This window comes from Sitophilus oryzae, unplaced genomic scaffold (genome assembly GCF_002938485.1).
Source record: "Sitophilus oryzae breed Bouriz unplaced genomic scaffold, Soryzae_2.0 scaffold_813_pilon_pilon, whole genome shotgun sequence".
In the NCBI taxonomy this organism is placed as follows: domain Eukaryota; kingdom Metazoa; phylum Arthropoda; class Insecta; order Coleoptera; family Curculionidae; genus Sitophilus; species Sitophilus oryzae.
Genome location: NW_022147432.1, coordinates 1,750,553 through 1,774,762, shown reverse-complemented (window position 1 = coordinate 1,774,762; position 24,210 = coordinate 1,750,553). Strand labels below are relative to the sequence as shown.

Below are 24,210 nucleotides of genomic sequence, written 5' to 3'. Positions count from 1 at the left end.
ACCCCCCTTTTTACCCCCTTAGGGGATGAATTTAAAAAAATCCTTTCTTATCTTACGTAAACATCATAAAAGGAACCCCTGTGCAAAATTTCAGCTTTCTAGGGTCAAGGGTTTGGTCTGGGCGTTGATGAGTCAGTATCAGTCAGGACAGTCAGATTTATATATATAGATTAAGTTTAAAACAGGCAGCGTTTTATCAATCTTATAAAATAATTTTATGCTTGCGGTATAGGAGCGTCAAGAAATATAAATATAATGGTCGTATAGTGCATGTTTGGATAGGTTGTATTAACACCTCGAAAAAACATCCTTATAAAATAGTTTTTTTAATAAAACAGAAACATATTTTATTAGGATGATATAAGGAGGATATAAGTATATGTTAAAGAACTGAATAGGGGCTTATAATTTGGGCCTTTTTTGGTTGTATAGCTATTCGATTAGAGCTGTAAAGGGCGTTATAAGACTTTCGTAGTTCTATAAGATATGCTGTATAGCAGTTTTTAATGCACTTATAAAACTGATTTTGCTACTTAGGCGGGTGGCCAACTAAGAATGGACGCCGGCTGTATCTCAGAAAATACTTATCGCATAACTTTGGGAAAAAAATTATAATAAGTAAATCGACCAAGAGAAATCGCTGGAAATTATTTTCAAGTTCGAAAAATGTCCGCTAGGGGGCGTTTCACTGATTTAAAAGTTTAAAAGAGCTTTTCTTCCTTAATGAGCTCTAGTATAAATTTTGTTTCCATAATTTTTTTCGTGGTAGCTAGAGGGAGCTGTTTGACATCATAACAGATATTGTGCTTTTGCATATAAAATTTAAATTGGAGGCTATATTTCTTTTTGTACAGTTAAATAGAGCACAAAATTTCCAAAAGATCAGCGCAAACTGCCACTTTCTATCTGCTTTCTAAACGGAGATATTAAGAGAACAAATCATGAGTTCACAAATGAGAACAAATGAGAGAACAAACGTTTAAGTTCAGAAAACTGAACTTAAACGTTTTGATATTTTGACGTAACCAATTTACCTCTTTTTGTTTCCTAGCCTACTACTATAATTTTTAGACCATATATTCCTAAGCGGCAGCCTAACATGATTTGTTCTCTTAATATCTCCGGTTAGAGAGAAGATAGAAAGTTGCGGTTTGAGCTAATATTTTGGAAATTTTGTGCTCTATTTAACTGTGTACAAAGACTCCTATTTAGTTTTTTTTATGCAAAAGCGCAGTATCTGCTTTGATGTCAAACGGCGCCCTCTAGCTACTAAAAAAATGTATGGAAACAAAATGTATAGTGGAGATCATTAAAGAAGAAAAACTCTTTTAAACAAGCCCTAGTTTGTTTAAATCGGTTAACCCAAACCAGAGTTATCCTTATTTTAATAAAAGCAAGTTTAACCTTCCCCCACCACTTTATTTTATGAGATAGAGCAAAATATTCTATATCAAAAAAATTACAAATTTCTCGATGATTATAATAGTAATATTTAAAATACCTGTTCACCTGCATATTTTTGAGAAAATCCCTGTTTTCTGATTGGCTATCAAAGAAACGCCCCCTAGCGGACACTTTTCGAAAATAATTTACAGCGATTTCTCTTGGTCAATTTACTTAATATAATTGTTTTCCCAAAGTTATACGATAAGTAGTTTCTGAGATACAGCCGGCGTCCATTCTTAGTTGGCCACCCGGTACGGACAAAAATTTTCAATCCTCTTCAAACCAATTAAAAAATATGTAGGTGGCGCCCTCTACAGGCAAGATTAATATCAAAATCAAATTTGTCATGTCAAAAAACTCCCAAACGCGAAAAAATCGAAATTAGCGTATCTCCGAAACTAAGCATTTTAGAACATACATTTATACGAACTTTTTCACTTGTTTTCATCTGCAGAATATGCTCCCGAAGTTTCCGAAATACAGTTCGGACCACCCTGTATATTTTGACTTATGAAAACATTAGTAGAAAAAAAATGAAATAGAATTAAGCGTTACCTCACTGAGAGTAGGTATTTCTATTAATTTGAAGTAAGAGACACACAGAATTAATATAAATATGAGAAAATAACGCCTGTTAAGAGATGTTCTCTCATAAACTCATCCTGCAACGAAATACTGACGCTTCGTAACCCTGGCACTGTTGTGAGCAAAGTCCAAGGGTGGCGGGCAGCAAACCGTGAACTCGCCAGGCGGAGGGTGCATAGATTTGACGCTCGTTTGCCGTTAAGAAAGCGAAGACGGGGAGGTGGATGGCTATCGACACCCCATGCGACGCGCCGACCCAAGCGAACGAAGTTTATAAAGGGGGGAAAAAGATCGCCTTGACCCCCAACATGTACTCTTTAATTAACTTATATACTCTTTGTCATCGCTTTCTATTTATTTTGTATTTGTTCCGTATGGTATACTGAGTGATTTTTGAATTATGATCACGTTCATAAGGACTAGTGATGGATACTCGAGCGAAAATTATTGACATAACCGACATCGCTCGATTATGAACGAGCGATGCAAGTGACGAGTACCAAGCGACGAACGCAAGCGATCCTAGAATGAAATAAATTGAAATCCGATTTTAATGTAACATACTCGATAAAAAGCCGTGCGAATTTTCTACATACATTGCAGGTAGCAAATTTATACGACGCCGTATATATATTTATCCGTTGCGTATCTGAGAGACAAAATTTTACGACCTACATCGACAATACTTTGAAATAAACTAAATTAAGCGATCAAGCGAATCGCTCGCCGCTTGCTACTTGACAATCATCACTGCGCACGCAACTTACTGCTTGGCGCTTGGCGTTAACGAGTACTTATACAACAAGCGACAGGTGAAAACCCGTATTTTTAAATACGAGTGATATTTCGCTCGAGCGATCACTCGGTTATTGCAATCGCTTGAAACTCGAGTATACTCGATTATTGAAATTAATCGGGTTTTCCCATCACTAATGAGGACGTCATTCTAGACGTCCAGGAACCTTCGTATGAGAACTTCTAATCGAGACGATCGACTTATTATAAGTTTATTGCTAAGAAACCGCCATTGCCAGCTTTTCAAATTTATAATGAATTGCACCTAAGGAAGGTACATATTAACTAACGGACTCTAAGAAAAAAACTAAATGAAGCAAATCTTATGTCAAGTATGCCTGCTTCGTGACCAGAACTTACTAGATCTGTTGACTAGGAACAAAAGCAAAGGCATGGTCTTAATGTAAAAATTACGAAAAAATGTTAGTGTGTTATTCAAAAGCGAATATCTCCAACACAAATAAAGATAATGATATGAACCAAAAAACAAACTATCGAGACAGGATGTATCTAGATGATAAAATTATTTCTAAATTTCTTACTGTTTTAACATATTCCACAGGTTGTTTCAAACTTTCACTAAAATATCTACATTTTGTTTTCCCTCGTATATTTAACAGATGGAGAGTTTCATTTTTAATTCAGAAAGAGATACTAAAAAATCATCAAAATCGGCCTACTAGAACAAAATATATTAAACTTTAAATTACATCAAAGTTTTAAGGTTTGGTTTGGTTTGGTTTGGTTGCAAAAACTATACATTTTAGTCATATACTTTTCTAATGAAACTCGCCTTTGTTTTTTTACTAGAATCCGAAAATCAATTAATATATAGTGTGTTCCATTACAAAAACACAACTTTGATGTGTAACTTTTTTGGGGGACACCCTGTAGAACTCTATATAATTTAAAAAAAATTGGCGCCGGTAGGCACGTATAGCCGCCCATACTAAAATATGTTAATAAAAAGTTGGTAGGCAGTTCTTTTAGTTTCAAAGTAAGGGAATTTTTCCAATTTTGGTCGGCGGATAGGGGAAATAACCGCGGAACCTGGGGTCGCGTCGGATGGGAGTTCTCCACGCGGATTTTCTCAAAAACGGACTACGGAAACACGGAATATTTCAAAAACTGCGACTTTGACTGATTTTGATGTTATTACAAATTTTGTTGCAAATATTACTCCTAATTAGTGATGTGTCGGTATTTGAGTAAAGCGATTTTGGAGCAGTATTTTTTTGTAACGCCATGTCGCGCTCCACAACGAATAGGGAACCTGTTACTGAAGAACAACGAGCATAGCGACGTGTTTAGCTCCAGCCGTCGCGATTTCGTCGGTCGCCTACAATAGTTACTGGAACTGTACGTAGCGTCGGGGATCTCGATGGCGACGTGTTCGTTCCAGCCGTCGCCGTCGCGCTCCTAGAGTTGTAGTTCCCCGTCGCGTAACTGCTGTAACTGGCTATCGACGCTCGACCTCGGAGGCGGCTTACTTCGTTCAAGCAGTCGCTGTAGCGCTTCTAGGGTTTCGTTTTCGCCTGTAGCGATTTGGTCGGTTACTATTGGCGTTGGTGCTCCCGTCGCTACGTTACTTTTGAAATAGCGATTTTTGGTATGTACTAAGCATGGTATAAAATAGTGTTGTTTGAAAGATGAAACGTAAAAGCAAATAAAATAAAATGAAAAATTTATTTGCTTTTATACATTTATATAAGTTTTATTGTTTATATCTATTTTTAAGGTCTGATGATGGCTGGAATTGCCGAAACCAAACCAATAAAGATTTTTTTTTGACAGTGGTTTATGGGACTAGGTAGGTAGTATAAAATAAAAGTAGGTACCAATGCCAGAAATACTACATAAGCGAGGACCGCGACACTTAGGAAGTTGGAACCTCGATTACAAAATCGCGGTATTTTGTCGCGGTATTTTTCTGGAACGGTCGCTATTGTAACGTGACTTATGTGGAACCGGTATTCCCATCACTATTCCTAATCTTAAATTGAAAACCTCGTTTCGCTACCCTCGTAATTTTGGAGTTGGAGATTGGAATTTTTAACCCCCTCCCATACACCCTTACCAACCCTCCACCCCCACCGAAAACTAATGGCCAGATTCTCTGGTGCCACAGTATTTTTGTGCCAAATTTGGTTAAAATCGGTTTAGCGGTTTTTGAGTTATCGTGTTGCAGACGGCAGACAGACAGACAGACAGACAGACACCATAAAAATATTTTGTATTTTCATGGTGTCTGTATTTACGTCATTTATGACCCAAATAACTCATTTTGAGTGAAATTAAAAAAACTTTTTTTTGCCGATCTTAATAGCCTACCATACCTGTTGGTTTGGTTTGGTTTTTGGACCACAAAATTTAATTCGCAACAAAATCGCAAATCTCAACTCCTAAAAAATCATACTCGCAGGTAGAAGGTTATCATGCAACGCAATTCGCAACTATAGTAATATGGGTTGCCTAAATTGAAATTCGAAAATAGAAGAAATAGCAAATCGCAGCAAAGTCTCAAATCGCAACTATAGCAAAATTGGTTGCCTAAATTGGAACTTGCAAATAGAAGAAACCGCAGGCGCAGTTTTTTAAAAGAGCCAATCGCAGGTTATACGGTAGCGATTTTAAAATCGCTGCGAGTGAATCGCAGTTTGCCATTTGTTGCTCAACTCATTAGAGTAGCAACAAAATTTTAGCTATTAAACTAAAAGCATTTAGAAGAAATTCATAATAAATAAAAAAAATAAAGACTTGAATAACTGTAACCTCCTATATCTACGAAACAAAGCAGAATCGGACCTATATTGATATAAAAAATAAATCTTATTTTTATATGACAAATCTTCCTACAAGAGATGGCACATATTTTTTGAAACACCCTGTATACATTTATTACGTCTGGTTCTAGAAATATAAAATATTATTTTATGACATAATTGATCATTGGAAAATGACAGCTGCAGGCAAAAAGCTATAGTATAACATAAAACACCCGTTTTAATAAAAACGACTCCTTTTTACAATTTGGTACACGTGCCCCAGCGGCGATTTAAACTCGCGCCACCCCCTTCCTCAATATCCCCAGAGTTTTTCCGGTCCGGCGCCTAATCGGATCGAGCGCCGCGACGCTCTACAGAGCGGCGTCGAAAATTCTAATGCGCAATAATCCGAGTGCGCGAAGGGCCACGTGGCCGCCACGCGCCTCCGCTATTGGCGGGTTGCGGAGCGAAAAACTCGTTACTCGTCTAAACTAAAAAAGAAATCCGATTAAATCTCCGTTTAATATGAATTCTTTCGGCTGCGGCTGCGCTTGTAGATGGAGGTGGGTTAAGGGGGTCGTTATTAGCTACAGATAAAATTCGAAAAATATTAATAAAACATATATCTTCAAGTTGCAGACTTATTGGACACCTTCGCCTCTACTGCAGATTCAGAATACAATGCAGAATGCGTCAAGTAAGTATTAAGGACCCAGAAATTTTAAAGTCGCTCACTAAAGGGCATGTATGTGTACAGGATATCCCAAATAGAATCTTTAATGTAACCTTCAGCAACCGAGCTTGATCGCCAACCTCTATGTCGCTTTAAAACTGTTATGTCCGCTCCTGAATCTGCCAGCATTGTTGCAGAGCTGCGCCGGAAACAATGACCAGTGTATTCAATGGCGTTGGAGAGTCCTAGAAATTCCGCTATCTTTCTTGGCATACCACCAATTGTATTGATTCCAACAGGCAGGGTACAGCATTGATTTTTTCGATACGTCAAAAAAAATCGCTGATGTGTCACATTGAGTGGTCGAAGTTTTGCGTACTTACGAAATACATGTAAGAAATTGATACCATCTATTGGTCCCACAGTAATCGTAAACACTCTTGGAAAATGAGTTTTTCTATTCGAAATCTTCACACTAATAAATGACTGACAATCTTTAATGGCATCTACGGTCAAAAACGTGATTTCTTCTCTCCTACGTGCTCCAAATACTCCAACGATTAAGGCAACTTTAGCTAACAGGAATTCTTTGTCATCGGCTTCTTTCATAAAGCGTTCTATTTCCAGTTTTGTAAATACTTTTGATTTCTTTGCCTGATATCCGGAAGCTTTTCTTTTTAAAAATGCAATAAAGTATGTGAATTTGCTAATATCTACGTTTCTGTTCAGGTAAATAATTGTGCGGAGAGCATCGAATATTTACTCCACAGAGTTGACGGCTTTAAGGTAGTGGATAACTTCAGTAAATAGGCTAGCAACACCTCTTTTGCGAAATTCTCAACATGTTTTTCTTTGGCCCAGGTTTCAAAGTTGTTGTAGGTGGTCTCGTATAAGTTTTTCGACTTCTCGGGCATTAACGTGGATAGCGCAGTTTCAGCAGCTTGTTGAATATCCAAAGACTCGTCATTATCACTCATTTTTTCACAAAACTTTGTAGGAAATACGGCGACGTTTGAACCTCACAGAACTTTGTCATTAAACAATGCGCACAAACAATTCCTTAGAAACCGATTACCAGAACATTTTAAAAAATGTTTAAAAATCCATATACATATAGAAAAGCTCAAAGGTTTTTTTTGTTACATCCATCCCGTCGAAACCGCTTCACCAATCTTGATGATTCTTTTTTTAAATAAAAGGTATATATGTCTAGATTTGTTATGAAGTATTTTTATATTGTTTAATGGCTATTTCTTTGTATAAAACGACTAAATACTAAAACGTACCTGAAAAACACCTATACACAATACCTCCAGAAATAAATTATTTGTCATTGTCAGTGGTATGTCAGTTAGATTCGTTAGATTATATATCAAGTTTTTAGATATTTTAGGGGTCAGTTAATACTGCCAGCTTTAGATACATAAATATTAGCACAATAGGTTCGTTTATGGCATTAGTGCTTAGTGAATTAGCTACGCAAAGTGATTTTAGGAAATTCATCCTCTTGAGTGTAAAATTATGTCGAACAATCTTTTGTATGAAAATTCCTTACTATCTAGTCTAGAAGAATGAAATTCTACAGAAAGAATTAGAAGAGATTATTGAAATTTATCAACCAAATGGGTAAAGTTAGTAAAAATTTGTATAAACCTTCGTGACCTCTGGATTACACACATAAAAATTTGCACAAAGGGTCATTTAAAAGACATTAGTTAATTATTTGGACATAGAAAATTTATGAAATTCATACCCATAGGGAGTAGAATAGGGAATGAAAGTTTGGTTGTAAGAAAATGCATTACTAAGTATAACATCTAGAAGTATAAAATTTTATACAAGGGTTTATTTAGTGACATCAATAATATAAACGAAATCTTTCTTCTTCAAACCATCCTTCTAGGAATAAAAAATAACGTATAAAGAGAATATTAATGCTCTTGAAAAATAAAAATAAATCAGGAGAATACCTATTCAAGAAAAGCGACAATTGGAAAATTCAAATATTCAATTGAAAACTTTATATGGCAAAGCTCTTTATTTTAGTAGTACAGTTTATATGGGACCATAGGTAGGGCTCTATCTATAGAGGGTAAATAGTCATTTCACTATTTATTATTTTCAAGAGATTTTCTTTTTTCAGATTTTGCAAAATTTCGACTTTGGTCTGATTTCTAAAACACCCTATACATAATTAAGAAATAAAAAACCACATCCACCCTCTTTCCAACCATACATAATTAGTTTCAGTCAATGGAAGTAGTTTGAAATTTGAGAAAAAGTGTTAAAAAGCAAGATATCAAAATCATTTTGGGGCCAAAATTGAACTTCTTTGAAATACTTTGATTTCGATAACAACTTCTAGAATTATTAAAATTATTTAACTTTTTAGGTTTTTTTTTAATTTTTAGTTAAAAACCATCATTTCTTATAATATGGCAACATAGGTAGTAGATTAAATTTACCTGACAGAAAAACCCGAAAAACTCCAGTCATTCTTAAAAATTAAGCAAAAAATATTTTGTTTTGGAAATTTTTAAAGTAAAATAACTCGGTGATTTTGGAGTTATTTGAAAAACGGTAAAGAGTAAATATGTTTCTTTTATCGAGATCTACTAGCCCTGAAAATATTTGCGCTTATTCAAGACTCGCCCTGTATGAAACCCAGAAAATCGACAATTGCTAACTTTCATATAAAATACGAGTAGCTCTAAAACTCTTAAAAACATAGTTTTAATATTGCATTTGTAAGGCTCACTAGCTCTATATCTATAAAGATGTAAACAATCATTTAAATCAATGTATGAACGAGGTGTAACGCGAACGTAGTCGCGGGAAAAAGCTAGTAAATAATAATAATAGTATGAAAATCTCAAATTATCCGCTTGCACAAAATATCTTGTATGAAATTCGTTGCGTAAAGAGTGTTTTAAGCACTCGACGCATTGCGACGAATTTTGCGTCCAGTGCTTAAAACACATTCATTTCGCAACTTGTTACATAAATAGCTATTTTGTTGTTTATTGTATGTTTAATATCAATTAAAAAATTAAATTTAAAATAAAATAAAAATAAATTTTAGAATAAAATTTATTTAAAAAAATTAAATAACTAAAATTTAGAAAACAGAAATATATTTCTTTTTTTTTCTCTTCTTTACGAGTAGAGCAAGCTATTCGATAGTAAAAAAACTACAATCGAGAATTAAAAGTAAAAATTCAGCGTAGTAAACAAGTAACTCGAGTTTGTGCGGAAACTGAAGAAGGAAAAGGCTTGCCTTGTAGATGCGGTGGGCGGCGGGGCGGCAAGGTGAGGCGGCGCAGCAGGCCGCGAGTAATCGGATGAGACGGAATCCGGTGGGCCGTGAAGCCGACACGGCAGAGGCTCTGTTGACGTGGAAAAGCCGCCGTCATATGATACTGCCGACCGACGCGACGGCGAGGGAGAGACGAGATGAGGAAAATAAGAAGGGAGAGGTATTACTTGACACTGCCGTGCCACCCAGCAAGGCTATAGCCTGATGAAACACGAACAAGAAACTGACGGTTTCTTATCATAGGAGTAATTTACTTATTCCATCAACATAGAATGTAAAAAAAATCCCAGATTTTGCAACATACGCAACCATCATAGGCGTATTGAAAATACCAGATACAAGTCGGCGGTTGTCGGCAATCACCTGTTTTTTTACATTTTATATTAATTTGTGACGTCATTTGGAAGAGCTCAATAGAAATATAAAGAACTAAACCTTGTTTGGAAAGCAATTTGACATTCGTGACGTCACCACTCCGGCAGTCTATGGTGCGTCCAGACCTGACGAGCCGAGCGCGAGACGAGAGCAAGACAAGAGCGAGACGAGAGCGAGACATTTTCTATCCATTTTTTACGCCAACCTGCCACAACCTGAGACAAGCCGAGTGGGATCATAGTGAAAGAAAGCCAAACACATATTAAATTGCAATTGAATATAACAAACGATGGCCAAATAACAACGCATACAGTAATACATTTTTGTATCTTTAATATGATATTCGGTCTTTAACATGGTATTCATCGTCGGTTTTCCCCTTTTGGCTGTTTTCCCCTTTATCCCTTACACGTCGTTTTATACATAATACGTTTTTTAACGTTTTTAGAACAAAATGTTAAATAAAATAGTTATTGGTAAGGTTAAGAAGCACATTTTAACATTACTATAGAGTATACAGGGTAATTCAAAAAAGTGTTGCGGATATAACATATTTTCTAATGGGAATACCCTATTTTTTATTTTATTATTGGGTTATACATACGTACATACAATTCGGTAACTTTTCTTACCATTTTTTGATATTATATATCTAAAATTAATAGATGTTGTAATAATTCAATTTGTTTAAAGAAATGTTGGATTTCGGTAGGGTAAAAATTATTAGTGACATCAAATTTGTAAATTCTATCAGAAAAAATGATAATAGAAATTTGAGATTACTTAATTTTAAATGGTCGAAATTTATAAATCAGAGCTAATATCTCGCAGTCGGGTGGGGCGTACCAAAAACAGGTCGAGACTTTCGAGCTTTCTTTGATCTCTCGGCCGTTGGAAAACCGACAGGGGACGGATAGCAACGAGGCTCCGGAGGTTGACTCGCGACGCTTTCGCGAGACTCGTCCACACAGCGAATTTGGAATGTCTCGCGCTCGTCTCCCCAGGTTTGGACGCACCATCGTATCGCTGATCGCCATTCGCAAATATATTCCAGATACGTATAGTGAACAAGTGAACCGTTAGCAACGTTAAATAATTTTGATATTTAATTTGTATCGTGATGGCTTTTTATGAGAGTGTATACATAGAATTAAGTGCATTAATTTGCAATAGCACTTCGAACCCACAGTTTTGTTATGGAGCCAGATTAAACCAATCAGAATGAGTATTATGTTACCGTAAAAGCCCGAATATTGGTTAAACGTAGAGTTGCCCACGTAGGAGCCAGAAATATACCAAAAAGTGGGTCAGTTTCGGTTAAGTTTAGATTAGGTCTATATTTTTATTAATTCAAAACCAACTAAAACCTAATTCTAATCTAACCTAAACTCACCCCTTCTTTTGCATATTTCCGACTATTACCTGGGTATTCCTAGGTTTAACTAATATTCGAACTTACGATGTAAATTTATGGAGGAAATGTATTTTTACCTTACAGTATAGGCATATTTTGAACCCTTACCGTGCATAGTTACTGTAGATAAAAATAAATTAAAATATAGTTGGCTCCAACGATAATTTAGTTTGCAGCTTCTTTTCATCATACCTAATAAAAAAACCACGACAACCACTACTTATAGTATGTACCTACATATGTATTTTTAAACATCATTAAGAGATTTAAGTATAAAAAGGTGCCCATAATGTGAGTAGCGGCATTGACGGTTTTTTGTTATGAGGAAAATAAACAGCAAAATATATTATCGACTGCAGCAACTATGTATTCCTAGTTTACATTCAGTATGTCCAATTAATATGGAATATTATACCTATACATACTTTTAAACATTTTCTACCATTATATTTTGATAGTTAAGTTTTTGAAATTATTTGTTAGCTTCTTAAACAAAACAGACCCATAATAATTCAAATCTTTATCATCCAAGACTTTCAAGAATTATGAAGTAATCTCACGTTCAATCAATTTTTTTTAAATTATTGCATGCCTTAAGTATTTGCAAAGTTAAGAAAAATATTTCTTTGCATACCTTGCAATTAATATATTTGGTCTAATTTATCAGTTCTGCATCATATCCGAAATTCAGATTGTGTGTGACACAACGAAGAGTGAACGTGCAACGTGAAAAACAAGAAAAATGGCAAGTAAAAAAAATGTAAAACTTTAATTACTAATACACAGTCCTTCCCTTGAGTTCTTCTGCCTAAAATTTATATTGCCTTCCCTAAGATTTTAAATATAAATGATTGAAATTCATAACAAGTTTACCACAATTTAAACTTAAGATAATTATTTAATTATTAAATTCATAATTATATTAAAAAATAACACTTACGAAGTTAATAAATATTAATTATTTCTAGTTAATCATTTAATAGTTATTCTGATAAAAACACGCTGGATTTTTTATTTTAGAAATCATACAGGCTATAATCATTAATATGAATATATGTATTAACAATACTTAAATTAAAATTTGTTTGAAGGAATGCTACTTGAAGTATTAACTCGGAATAATTATTAAAAACTGCTCATCGGCGTTATCGATGTCGGCGTCTTGTGACTGTTGTCTGGCTGATTGGCCGTTTAGGTACCTATAGTTTGATTTCAGATAATGCAGATTTTAATGTGCCATTTGTGGTTTTGTTACTGGAATTTGTTTACATATTTGGTATACTCTATGAAGTGCTCATGTCCATTTTTCAATTATTAAAGTGCCTATTTAGATACATTTAAAATTAATTAATTAGTGTATAGTATTACAGTTGAGGGTTGGAACCTTTGGTGTTACACAGCAAAATAAAACACTAAATCACCACAATACACCAAAACACTTTTACTTTTACACTGGACGCGCGTTTCGCTAACCATGTGTTTTAAAAGTGTTTTGGTGTACTGTTGTGATTTACTGTTTTATTTTGTAGTGTATAGTAATTGAATTGTGGGTTTGTTTATTTTTTATGAAATGTATTTTTTTTTTTCTATTAAAATAAACATAGCTTTACTTACAAAATTGCTAGCTAGCCATTTTTAAATACAGGCTGTTAATTAAGTATCTGGCCAACTTCAGAAGGTGATTCTATGTGTTTTTAAGGTAAAATGTTAATATAAACATGTATCCGGAAATGCATAATTTTAAAGATACAGGGTATCAAGTCCTAATAGACATTTTTTAATTAATATTTCAAAGATCCGTTGGCCGATTTTGTTGAAATTTCGCCGTGTTGTGAATTTTGATAAGTTAGCACTAATTAAATGATAATAATTATTATTTACAACAATATTCAAACGGTAAAAACTTATCAACTTATCCCAATAAATATTTGACAACGCCTTGGATTTATTTGTTTTAACGCCTGTTCGCGGTGGAAACCATGCAAACTTTTTCTTTATCCTAAGTTTATAATTAAAAATATAATAATCATATAAAAAAAATATGGTAATTAGTCTAAATTTATTATTTATGTGATTCTGCTCTTTCTCGTATAATTTGCCCCTTGTTTCTCGTACGGAAATAGTTAGATTAAAATAGCCAAACTGTACCTAACAACCCATGCCTTGACATATTTTTTTTAAAATAATATCGCTGTCTTTATCCGCCGGTCTAGACTCGACCTTGCCCTATTCGCTCATCAATGCCGGCTCTATCAACTTAAGTACGTGTTGACAGGCAGGTTATTGAACCCATGTTGCTTCTAGCATGTCGTTTTTTCAAAGATGGGTCCCATATAAACGCGGCCAGAAGTATTTTCAATACTAAAAGCCAAGTCGCGCAACACAATTCTTTCTCTACAAAAAGTTGTCATATCTCATGTAAAACCAACGCACTTTATTTTATTTGGTTTCCTTTGAAGCACTTACCTATTCAACAATTTTGGTTTACAGGGTGGCGCACCTCATTCGCCTCGGTTATTATACGAAAACGGAAAGATGTAGAAACAAATTTTTTATGGGTTAATGTAGAGAGACAATGTTCATAATTTAAAATTGTTTTCAAATTGGATGTGTCAGAACTAAAATCCATACCAAAGTTATATTTTTCTTATGGAACACCCGGTATTTTATTTCATTTTTGAATTCTTGGGCATAGAATAAGGCATTTATTATAAGGGTTTAATATGTTTAAATGCTTTGGTTTTTCAGATATTTAAAGATATTTAAATATGCATGCTATAATAAAAAAAGTTTGTCAACACCCTGTAGATTTAATTCTTGTGCTGGCTTTGAAGCCAGAGAAATAAACTTTACTAAAAAAAAATATTGCTACCTTAAATGTGTACAGGGGTATCAGAAATTGCTGGTCTATTTTAAATATTTATATTACATAAAAACTTCGTTATTTCAAATACAACACTATGTATTTTTTTAAATAAGTCGAAGCAGATTTAAGTGCTCTTTCAAACTATATCAGGGTTTCCTATATACCTATCTGGCTCAGATTTTGAATAAAAAGCTATTTTTCAATAAAATGGCAATCGTAATGGCTTATGTCGCCATAGCAATTTGCTAGTGACAGTTAGTAGCTATTTTCAAAATCGACATTAGTTCATGGACTTTATTTAAATTTATAACGGTCTACTTTTATTTAATTTACCTACAATAGTTTAATAAGTAAGTATTTATTATTTTACCAAGCCAAAGCTGGTGTATTGTTTTCCTTTTCTTCTTTCTTTGCTCTTTCAGCAATTCCTGAGTAATTAATTTACTAACTATTTTGATGCCAGCACGTAAAACACCTGCTCTACTTAACATTTTCGAAAAATATAGACTGAGTCACTTGCGATTTCAGTAGACTGTGTAAATGGGGAAGCTATGCGGCTTTGGCAAGGCGTTGTCGAAGCAACTTGCCACACGGCGAAAATCGACCCGTGTAAACACCGCATAACCCATTCAACTCAAAAAAAGTTAGGAGCCAATCTGTAGCAATAGGTACTTGCTTTCCATGAAATACGTAATAGTTATTTTTTATACAAGACGATAAAATTATATTTTATCGTCAACCGAAAAGAATAATTCAGGAGCGATAAAATCGCGAGTGAATTAACTTCGGGAGACGATAATGCAATTTTATCGTCGTGTATAAAACAATATGGTTTTCCATAGCGAGTTACGTTTTAAAAAATATTCAGAAAATATTTTATCAAGGAATTTATTACGAGTAGAAAAAATATTGTGCTGGGTTGGCGTTGGTTTCTATGTAATTTGACAAATAAATAAAGCTGTCTCTTTAGTTGTCAGTTTTGAGTCAATATTTTTTAATTCTCTTTCGTGTCGATTGCTGATTGAATTGGAGCCAGAAATGGCTCAAAACGAAATAAGTAAATTACCAACAGATATTCAGGCTGAGGCGACAAACGCCATATCCAAACTACTTCCATTTAAATCCCGAATATCTTATGAAAAGGAATACAAAAATGTTCAAAAATGGAAGCAATTAAACAACGTGCGAGAAGAAATAAATTTTTTAACCTATCCTCGCTGTTAAAGTATCATTTAATCTACCCTTGCGGTTAAAGTACTATTTTATCAACTACATATCTACTATTTTTGATAGATATAAGGACATTTTAACAGTTGCTATGGAAAAAAAATTGAAATTATTTTATTACATTGAAATAGTCAAATTTTCGATAAATTTTAGCATTTAAAAACGGCGTTGAAACATTGCATACCAAGTCAATCAAAGTTCAATACTAATATTTTAATAATGGGCAAATTATTATAAATGGACTTACGCTGGGAATATTATCGTTGGTGCACACTCCTTCCTGTAGCAGCCGATCCCTGATCTCCCAAGCGAATATCGACGGGCATTCTCTCTTGTAGGACGAGATCTTGGAGACGACCTCTGCTGTAGCTACTCGAGGCTTGGACCCGCCGATGGCGCGCGGTCTGATGGACCCCGTCTCGTAGTACCTATAAAAAAGAAAAAAAGAACGAAAAGCATCGAATTTTAATCAATTCCTTGGTACTAATTATATCCGAAATTATAGTGTTGTAATTACATTAGGTATACCGGGTGCATCTCAGAAGTGGGTCACCCCTATAACTTTATTATTTTTTCAGTTATAAAAACGAGATTTGATATGTTAGTATATGATATAAATTAGGATTGATTGACGCATACAAATCTTTTCCGCTGCTTCCTGTTTCACAGGAAATTACTACAACTTTTGATTTGTATATGACACCCTAGGCATTTTTTTACTTTATTCGATAGAAAATGATACTTTCATTAGTAGTAGGCATATCACATGGCTTAAAAAGACTGTATTTTAAATTTCAATCTAGAGTGCCATGGTTGTGTTAAAAACAATAATTTTTAATCAAGGAGCCTTCGAGAAATAAATTTGATCGCCTAATGTTTTTAGTGTGTTGTCCAGGCCGGCTAAAAATGCCCAAATCGTATTTTTAATCATCTCAATTTTTTCAAATGGAATGAGGGTGGCTCTTGTTTGCACATATGCAAATGAACCGTATATTACAGTTTTAAATAAACCATATAATGTCATTCTATTAAGGGTGTCATTTTCTATCGAATAAAGTAAAAAAATTCCATTTAAAATCAAAAGTTGTAGTAATTTCCGGTGAAACAGAAATAGACCGAAAACAATTATTGAATATGTCAATCAATCCTAATTTATATCATATATTAACATACCAAATCTCGTTATTTATCTAAGAGAACAAAAAAGTTATAGCGGTGAGCCACTTTTGAGACGCACCCTGTATAGAAAATAGAGGGATTGCCAAAAATTCGCAATAAATGTTGACTATTTTTAATATCGAGTTATCAAAATTAAGTATATAGCATTCTTTATATCAAAAAATATACATTAAAATATTTTTTTTTCAAACGTCATAAAAGTATTAATTTTTGCGACGTGGACGTGGTTAACAATATAAAATAGTAATTTTAACGCCTAGGCATAAAAGTAAAACGGTTTTACGCCTAGTGCAAAAATACGAAACAATATTATTAAACTGACATAAAGTGTTAAATTCAACGACTGTAACTATAGTTTCTCGATATATAATTATGTACTTAGAAGGTAATACTTTTAAATATTTTTTTTATAGTATTTGCACCGTTTAAAATTGTTTAAAATTATTTGTGACGTTTCAGAGTAAAAATGATTAAAACGTAGAGCCTCCCCGCAAAAAGTATCATTTTTACTTCTAATAAAATCGATAATAATTTTTTTGATCATACAGTACGTATGATCGAACAAAAAGTGCCGCGATGACTATGAAATGAACGCTATGAATATCACTGCTATTTTATACAGATTGTTAACTGGACGGTTACTTATTGGGGAACAGAATGGCAACACTGCCTACTCGTCCCGTCTCGTCGACGAGCGGGTCGAGGTTGCCATATTTCAACCATAAAGCTCTTGCTGCGAGTAATAAACAAATTAACAACCTGTATGTAGAATTATATGGGGAATGTGACTGATCGTCATTTTCAAGCCAACTTTTTTTCAACGCCGTTTTTTTCGATCATACAGTATTATTACGTATTAGTATGTTATGCGATATCTCTGTCAAAGAATAGTAAATATAGTTCAAAAAAGTTATGTTAACTCACTTTTTTCAATTAAAATCACACACATTCTTTATTTTATTATCAAAATAGACTATATAGTTTTACGTTAGATTAGACAGTATTTGATATCAAAATTCACCCAATTTTACAGAAAATTTAATTCTATAAAAAATGGGTGTATTAATTTCAAATATGAAAGTTGCTGTCAACATATTGCAAATATCGTATGATCGAAAAAACAATGCGTCAAATACGGCTGGGCAATCACAATCGATGATAATTTTGGCGAGGTCAAGCCCTAGACGTCATTTACTGGGCCCGTACCCTTCCGTATTTTTTAATAGCGCTCACTGTCAGTTGGCCTTTAAATAGGTCAATTCATTTACTAAAAATTGATATTAAACTTGTCAAAAATTAACACTAATCATAGAAAAATTAAAAAAGAACAAAATATTGTTTCTCGAATTTATATAGAATATACCTTCAATATTTAAAAATCATTTGTATTCAAAATAAAAAAAATTGCCGCCGGCGCAGGTAGACACGTATAGCCGCCCATACTAAAATATGTTAATGAAAAGTTGGTAGGCAGTTCTTTTAGTTTCAAAGTAAAGGAATTTTTCCAATTTTGGTCCGCGGTTATCTCCCCTATCCGCCACCTGGGGTTGAGTCCGATGGGAGTTTGGAGTTCTCCACACCGATTTTCTCAAAAACGGACTACGGAAACACGGAATATCTCAAAAACTGCGACTTTGACTGATTTTGATGTTATTGCAAATTTTGTTGCAAATATTATTCCTAATCTTAAATTGAAAACCGCGTTAATAGTAATTAACTTAAGTAACGTTAAGTAATTTTGGAGTTACGATTTTTTAAAATTTTTAACCCCATGCCATAATAAAATTTTTTAACCCCCCACCCCCGCCAAAAACTAATGGACAGATTCTCGGGTGCCACAGTATTTTTGTGCCAAATTTGGTTAAAATCGGTTTAACGGTTTTTGAGTTATCGTGTTACAGACGGACAGACAGACAGACACACAGACAGACAGAAACCATGAAAATATTTTGTATTTAGGTCATTTATGACCCAAATAACTCATTTTAAATGAAATTAAAAAAAACTTTTTTTGCCGATCTTAATAGCTAATAAATCTTCAGGCCAACTGACAGTGAGCGCCATTAAAAAATAAGGAAGAGTACGGGCCCAGTAAATGACGTCTAGGGCTTGACCTTACCGCAATAATCATCGATTGTGATTGCCCAGCTGTATATCAGGCTATTTGTTTTTCGATCATACGATATTTGGAATATGTTGACAACATGCCGTTTTTTTTCGATCGTATGAGATCCGATTTAGATATCCTTAGTACTTATAACTTACACACCTCATAAATATTCTATTTCATAATTTAACTACTATTTATTGGTACCTTTTTGGCAACCCTGTATATTCAGAACAGTACAATAAAAAACATAAATCATATCTAAGGAAATCAACCAACCACACGACACCATCATTACGAAAAAAAAAATTAAATACAAAATAAAAAAAATCAACACGCTCTACATTGAATGAACCAGATATACCTGCCGAGTATCTTGGACACGCATCCGTTGGACACCTGCAGTATCCTGGATATGTCGCAGGGTCGGGCTCCCGAGTGGGCCAGCTCCACGATTTTCTGCCGTGTGGAGTCGGGCAGGGGGCGCCCGCTGACGAACACACCCCCTAGCTGGTTCACACCGCTATGGCCTGTCCACAGTCACATAATAACGCAACGTTAGGTTAAGTAGAACTCATTAGGCCAACTCGCCATAAAATGATCTAAGTTTCGTCTAGCTTTTTTTGGTTTTTTGTTTAAAACCACTTAAAAAATACTGATTTGCTGTTGATAATTACAATATCGCTATATTATTAAGAAAATCCCTTAATTTAGAGAATATTGCCTAATACTGACAGCTAGTGATAGATCGGGGAAGTTAGCAACTCATTGAAAGCAGGAATTATAAAATACGATCCTGCTTGGGCTGCTACAATCCTGCTTTATCCTGCTTCAAATCCCAACTCAGCCACACCTACCAATTTTGAGCTATAGGTATTTTTATTTTGGTTGCTAACTTCCCAGTTGGCAACATATGAGAAGCAGGATCGCCAAAATTGGTTCCTGCTTGCGCTGCTATACCCCTGTTGCATCCTACTCTAAATTTGATCCCAGCAACATTTGCTGGTTTTAAGATACAGCAAGTTTAAGTCTGATTGGTGACGTCACACATAGCAACACAATAAAAGCAAGATGGCTGAAACATGTTCCAGCTTTGGCTAATATAATCCTGCCTTATCCTGCTTTAAACCTCATACCAGCCACGCTTGTCGTTTTTAAAATAGAACGAATCGATTCCTGGTAATCAGTCGCACATTAAGATTAGGAATGATTTTTTTTAACTTGATAAGTTTCAGCTTAGGCTGCTATTTTTTGCTTTATTTGCTTAAAATATGTATAAGCTTCCAAGCCATAAATAATTATTCCGAACAGTTGAACAAAATAAGGCAGGTTCAGTATTCTCAGGAGTAACTTTAGAGTTTTTAGTCATCCGAAAGCGCCTTAACGTACCCGCGAACCAAAACCTCAAATTTTCCAGTTTTCTACTATGAATTTGAATTCATAGTTCTCGCAAGTGTGATTTGTGTTATTTTGTTTTTTTTGTTTGTCAATCTATCCTTAAACTTTTGTTTTTTACGTTTTGTTCCGTGCCCTAGCGGACAAGTCAGCAACAAGCTTTTATATCATATAAATTGTGTAATGAGATTATAAGTTGATAGTAAAAGTGTTACAGAAAATTATTTTCTTCTTTTTAGAACATTTAAATAAAAGCTTGTTTTTAAAAATGTTTTTAAAAGCTTTTATTTAATTTGCAATATATGTTGGTATTTCTCGCGGCTTTTGGAGTGTTTGTTTTTGTCTCTGTCTAACACATTTGAATTAGCGGTATCGATTGTTTTTGATAAACAGTAAAATTGTCACGTGATGGTCATCTTTCGTGATTCATAGTTTTTTTAGTATTTTGTTTAATAAAAATTTTATTTTTCATAGATATTTGTTTAATGTTTTTTTCCAGTTCACATCCCCAACGAGCCCATGGGGTTTCTTACGTAATTTGTCCGTAAATGGTGCCCGTCTCGTTGTGAAAGGAATCATTAGAAGCATTTTATATTTGATCTTTTACAGATTACATGATTGGAAAACTCCAATTCCCCAACTCCCGATTTCCAATAATCAAAACGAAATTTGCTGTATTTCAAAAACGGCAAGAGGCTGGTATAGGGTTTGAAATAAGATAAGGCAGGATTATAGCAGCAAAAGCAGGAACTTGTTTCAGCCATCCTGCTTTTATTGTGTTGCTATGTGTGACGTCACCAATCAGACTTAAACTTGCTGTATCTTAAAACCAGCAAGTGTTGCTGGGATGAAATTTAGAGCAGGATGCAACAGGGGTATAGCAGCGTAAGTAGGAACCAGTTTTGGCGATCCTGTTTCTCATGTGTTGCCAACTGGGAAGTTAGCAACCAAAATAAAAATACCTATAGCTCAAAATTGGTAGGTGTGGCTGGGTTGGGATTTGAAGCAGGATAAAGCAGGATTGTAGCAGCCCAAGCAGGATCGTATTTTATAATTCCTGCTTTCAGTGAGTTGCTAACTTCCCCGATCTGCTAGTGATGGGAAATATCGAATGCTTACTAAATGAGTTTATTGAAATTGATTTTTATTCGAATAAAAGCATATTTCATATCAAATAGATTTGTATGTGTGCAAGATATTTTGACATATATTTGATACCAAATAAACTTTTAGTTGCGTAATCGAGGATGCGATTTCTAAATTCATTGTTGCCAATCATGAACATATTCGACGCCGGGTTGACTAACTGGAATTTAAATTTCGCGTTGGGGATTCAGGTGGTAGCTCTGCTGTAAAAAATGTCAAGTTGCCACATTTATTTATTTATTTCCAGACATTTTCATTCGTTTTGACATTTTAGTTTTGTAGGTATAACGAGTTTTTGGTTTAAATAAATAGTTTTGTGTTTTTTAAGCACTAAGTGTTGTTCTTTAAGCTTAAAGCTGTTTACTAGCAGAACTTGCAGTGGAACAACTTTTTTGTCTTTACCGTTTTTCAAATAATTCCAAAATAACCGAGTTATGTATTTTAATTTGAAAATTTCAAAAAAAAAGATTTTTTGCTTATATTTTGAATACCACTGGATTTTTGCTGGGTTTTCTTTCTTGTAAATTTTATCTACTACCTATGTTGTCATATTATGAAGATATTACGTTTTTTAACTAGAAATAAAAAAGTTCTAAAATTTTTTTCAAAAAAATCCAAATTTTCATTTTTTTGCGAAAAAAATCTCATTAACGTCTTTCTGTTGCACTTATTTAAGAGTCGCCTTAAAAAGATCTAAGTTATTATTTAAAAAAAAACAATAATTTCTTACCCTGATCGGAAGAAAATATACTCAAATTTTAATACGAACATTATTATTGGCTCTAATACAATATAATTAAATATTTAGTTTACAAAGAGAGTTTACAAGGTACAGTAGCTGTACTAAATAGTCTGATTACTGATTGTTCACAGAATATGTTGAGAATTAATTAATAAGCCAAGTTATAGTTTGCTACTCATTAATTTGATTATATTCCCCTTATGTATTAAAATTATCTACCTGATATACACAGAAACTTAGATCAAGTGTACTTTAACTGTAAATTCAAACAAGCAACATTACTATCTAAAATACTCTAATTTCTGAAATTTATGTTTTTATTCACAACTTAGCTACTTCTGATACTCCGTTTTTAATCTTATAAGGTATATATTTTCACGTTTCTGATTATAAATAGTTTGTTTATAGAAAATATGTAATCGCTGTATTACTTTAATAGCCTTTGTAAAAACTTAGATCATGTATGACGAGTTAAATATAATATTCACACACAAAGAACAATGTAACTGTGCACATGTTATCACCGGTGTAATAACGAGCTAAAGAATGATCTGTCGTCAACTGACGACCTCGCTCGACAACGGGGATACAGAAACATCAGTCAAAATATCGATAGATATCCACCAATTCTTAACAAAGTAAAAATATTCCTATATTTCTATATAAACTGTGGATTATATGTAACTGTAACATTACAGTAAAAGTTGGAAATCAGTGATTGTTAACAATCACTAGCAAAAACTGATTCACTGATTTGCCAAGACTGCGCCAGCAAAAGTTCGACAGCTATTTTTGAAACCAACTTTTACTAGTGAATGTTAGCATTCCCTGGGCAATAGCAGTGAGTTTCTAAGATTCAGTTAGCGCGGTTGCCACATGTTGTAAAATGTAGATATAAATAAGGATACGATGAATAATAGGCAATATAAAAATAACATTAAATTGGGCTAAACGTTGGCAACTCAGATTTTAAAATATAACTAACTTCACACGCATATTTTGCTACCAGTGTCAGCATCATTAACAGCTGATTAAAACTAACTTTGCACTTAATCATTAACAGATAATGTCAACATGTAAAGCAAAATATAAGTCTAAGTTTGAAATAAACTAGTGTATTGTTCTAGATTTGCGTAATTCCCTCCTGCAACAGCAAGGATTTTAACCTAAATTGTACAAAAATGACTTGTAAAAATTAGTAGACCTATCGGCACCTAATTTCTGGATCCTCGTTATATTACCTCAGGCATCAAGATGTATTTATTCATCTTGAATTACCTGTAAAAAAGACAACTAATATGAGAAATAGAACGGGTATAAAAGCTGAATATATTTCGAAGTGAAATAAGGTTAAAATCTTTGATCGATACAAGATAATATAATATCTAAAAAATATATTAAAACTTATATGTATGATATGTTTAATAATTGTATATTAACGTGAAGTAAAATATTCAGCTTTTATTTATTTAAATATATTACATATTTAGGTTCTAAATCTAAATTTTATAATGTTTATGGGTTAGGATAGGAATGGAGGAAATGTAATTATTATATTTCTAGTTAAATTAATAAATATACAGGGTGGTCCGAACTGTATTCCGGAAACTTTGGCAGCATATTCTGCAGATAAAAATAAGTAAAAAAGTTCGTATAAATGTATATTTGAAGAGTTATAACTTTTCTTCCGTACCTGTATAAAACTACTAAAATCTTCCTTCCTTATTTATATTTGAATCCGTTTGCCTAATACGTTAGCATGTATCAGCTTCTCAAGAAAGGCCACCTTACACTTATCCACTCAGGAACGCGGAGCAAGATCTTTATCTACCTACCCCACGCTCAGAGTTAGTTAAAAGTTCAATATTCTACAATTCGAAAAAAATGCACAATCGCCTGCCATTTGAAATCATCCATAACATCATTTTCTTCATTTCACAAAGCATTGAAATCTTATTTATTAGACAAGGCTTTCTACGCCGTAAATGACATATTTTGATAATCGAATTTGATCTTGTAAACACTGGTCTAATGTTTGCTATTACTATATTTACCAATGACATTGAAATAAATTTATTTAGAGGTCATTGATATTTACTAAAAATTTACTAAATATTTTGAATCTTATTTTTATTTTTTTTTATTCTTTGACATTGTAAACATTTATAAATGTTTATTT

General features: G+C 33.7%; 1 protein-coding gene across 3 annotated transcripts in view; it reads right to left on the bottom strand.

Annotated features, from left to right (window-relative positions):
* LOC115889302 (paired box protein Pax-6-like) overlaps positions 1-24,210 on the bottom strand; it is a 178,325-nt gene that overhangs the window by 131,069 nt on the left and 23,046 nt on the right. For 2 of the 3 annotated variants that reach the window (XM_030909257.1, XM_030909258.1), the window contains exons 3-4: positions 19,113-19,278; positions 15,710-15,890 (exon numbers count right to left, since the gene is read on the bottom strand). In XM_030909257.1, the coding sequence (XP_030765117.1) occupies positions 15,710-15,890; positions 19,113-19,278 (347 nt within the window). The remainder of the gene's footprint in view (positions 1-15,709; positions 15,891-19,112; positions 19,279-24,210) is intronic. The other variant, XM_030909259.1, reaches the window with a different exon arrangement.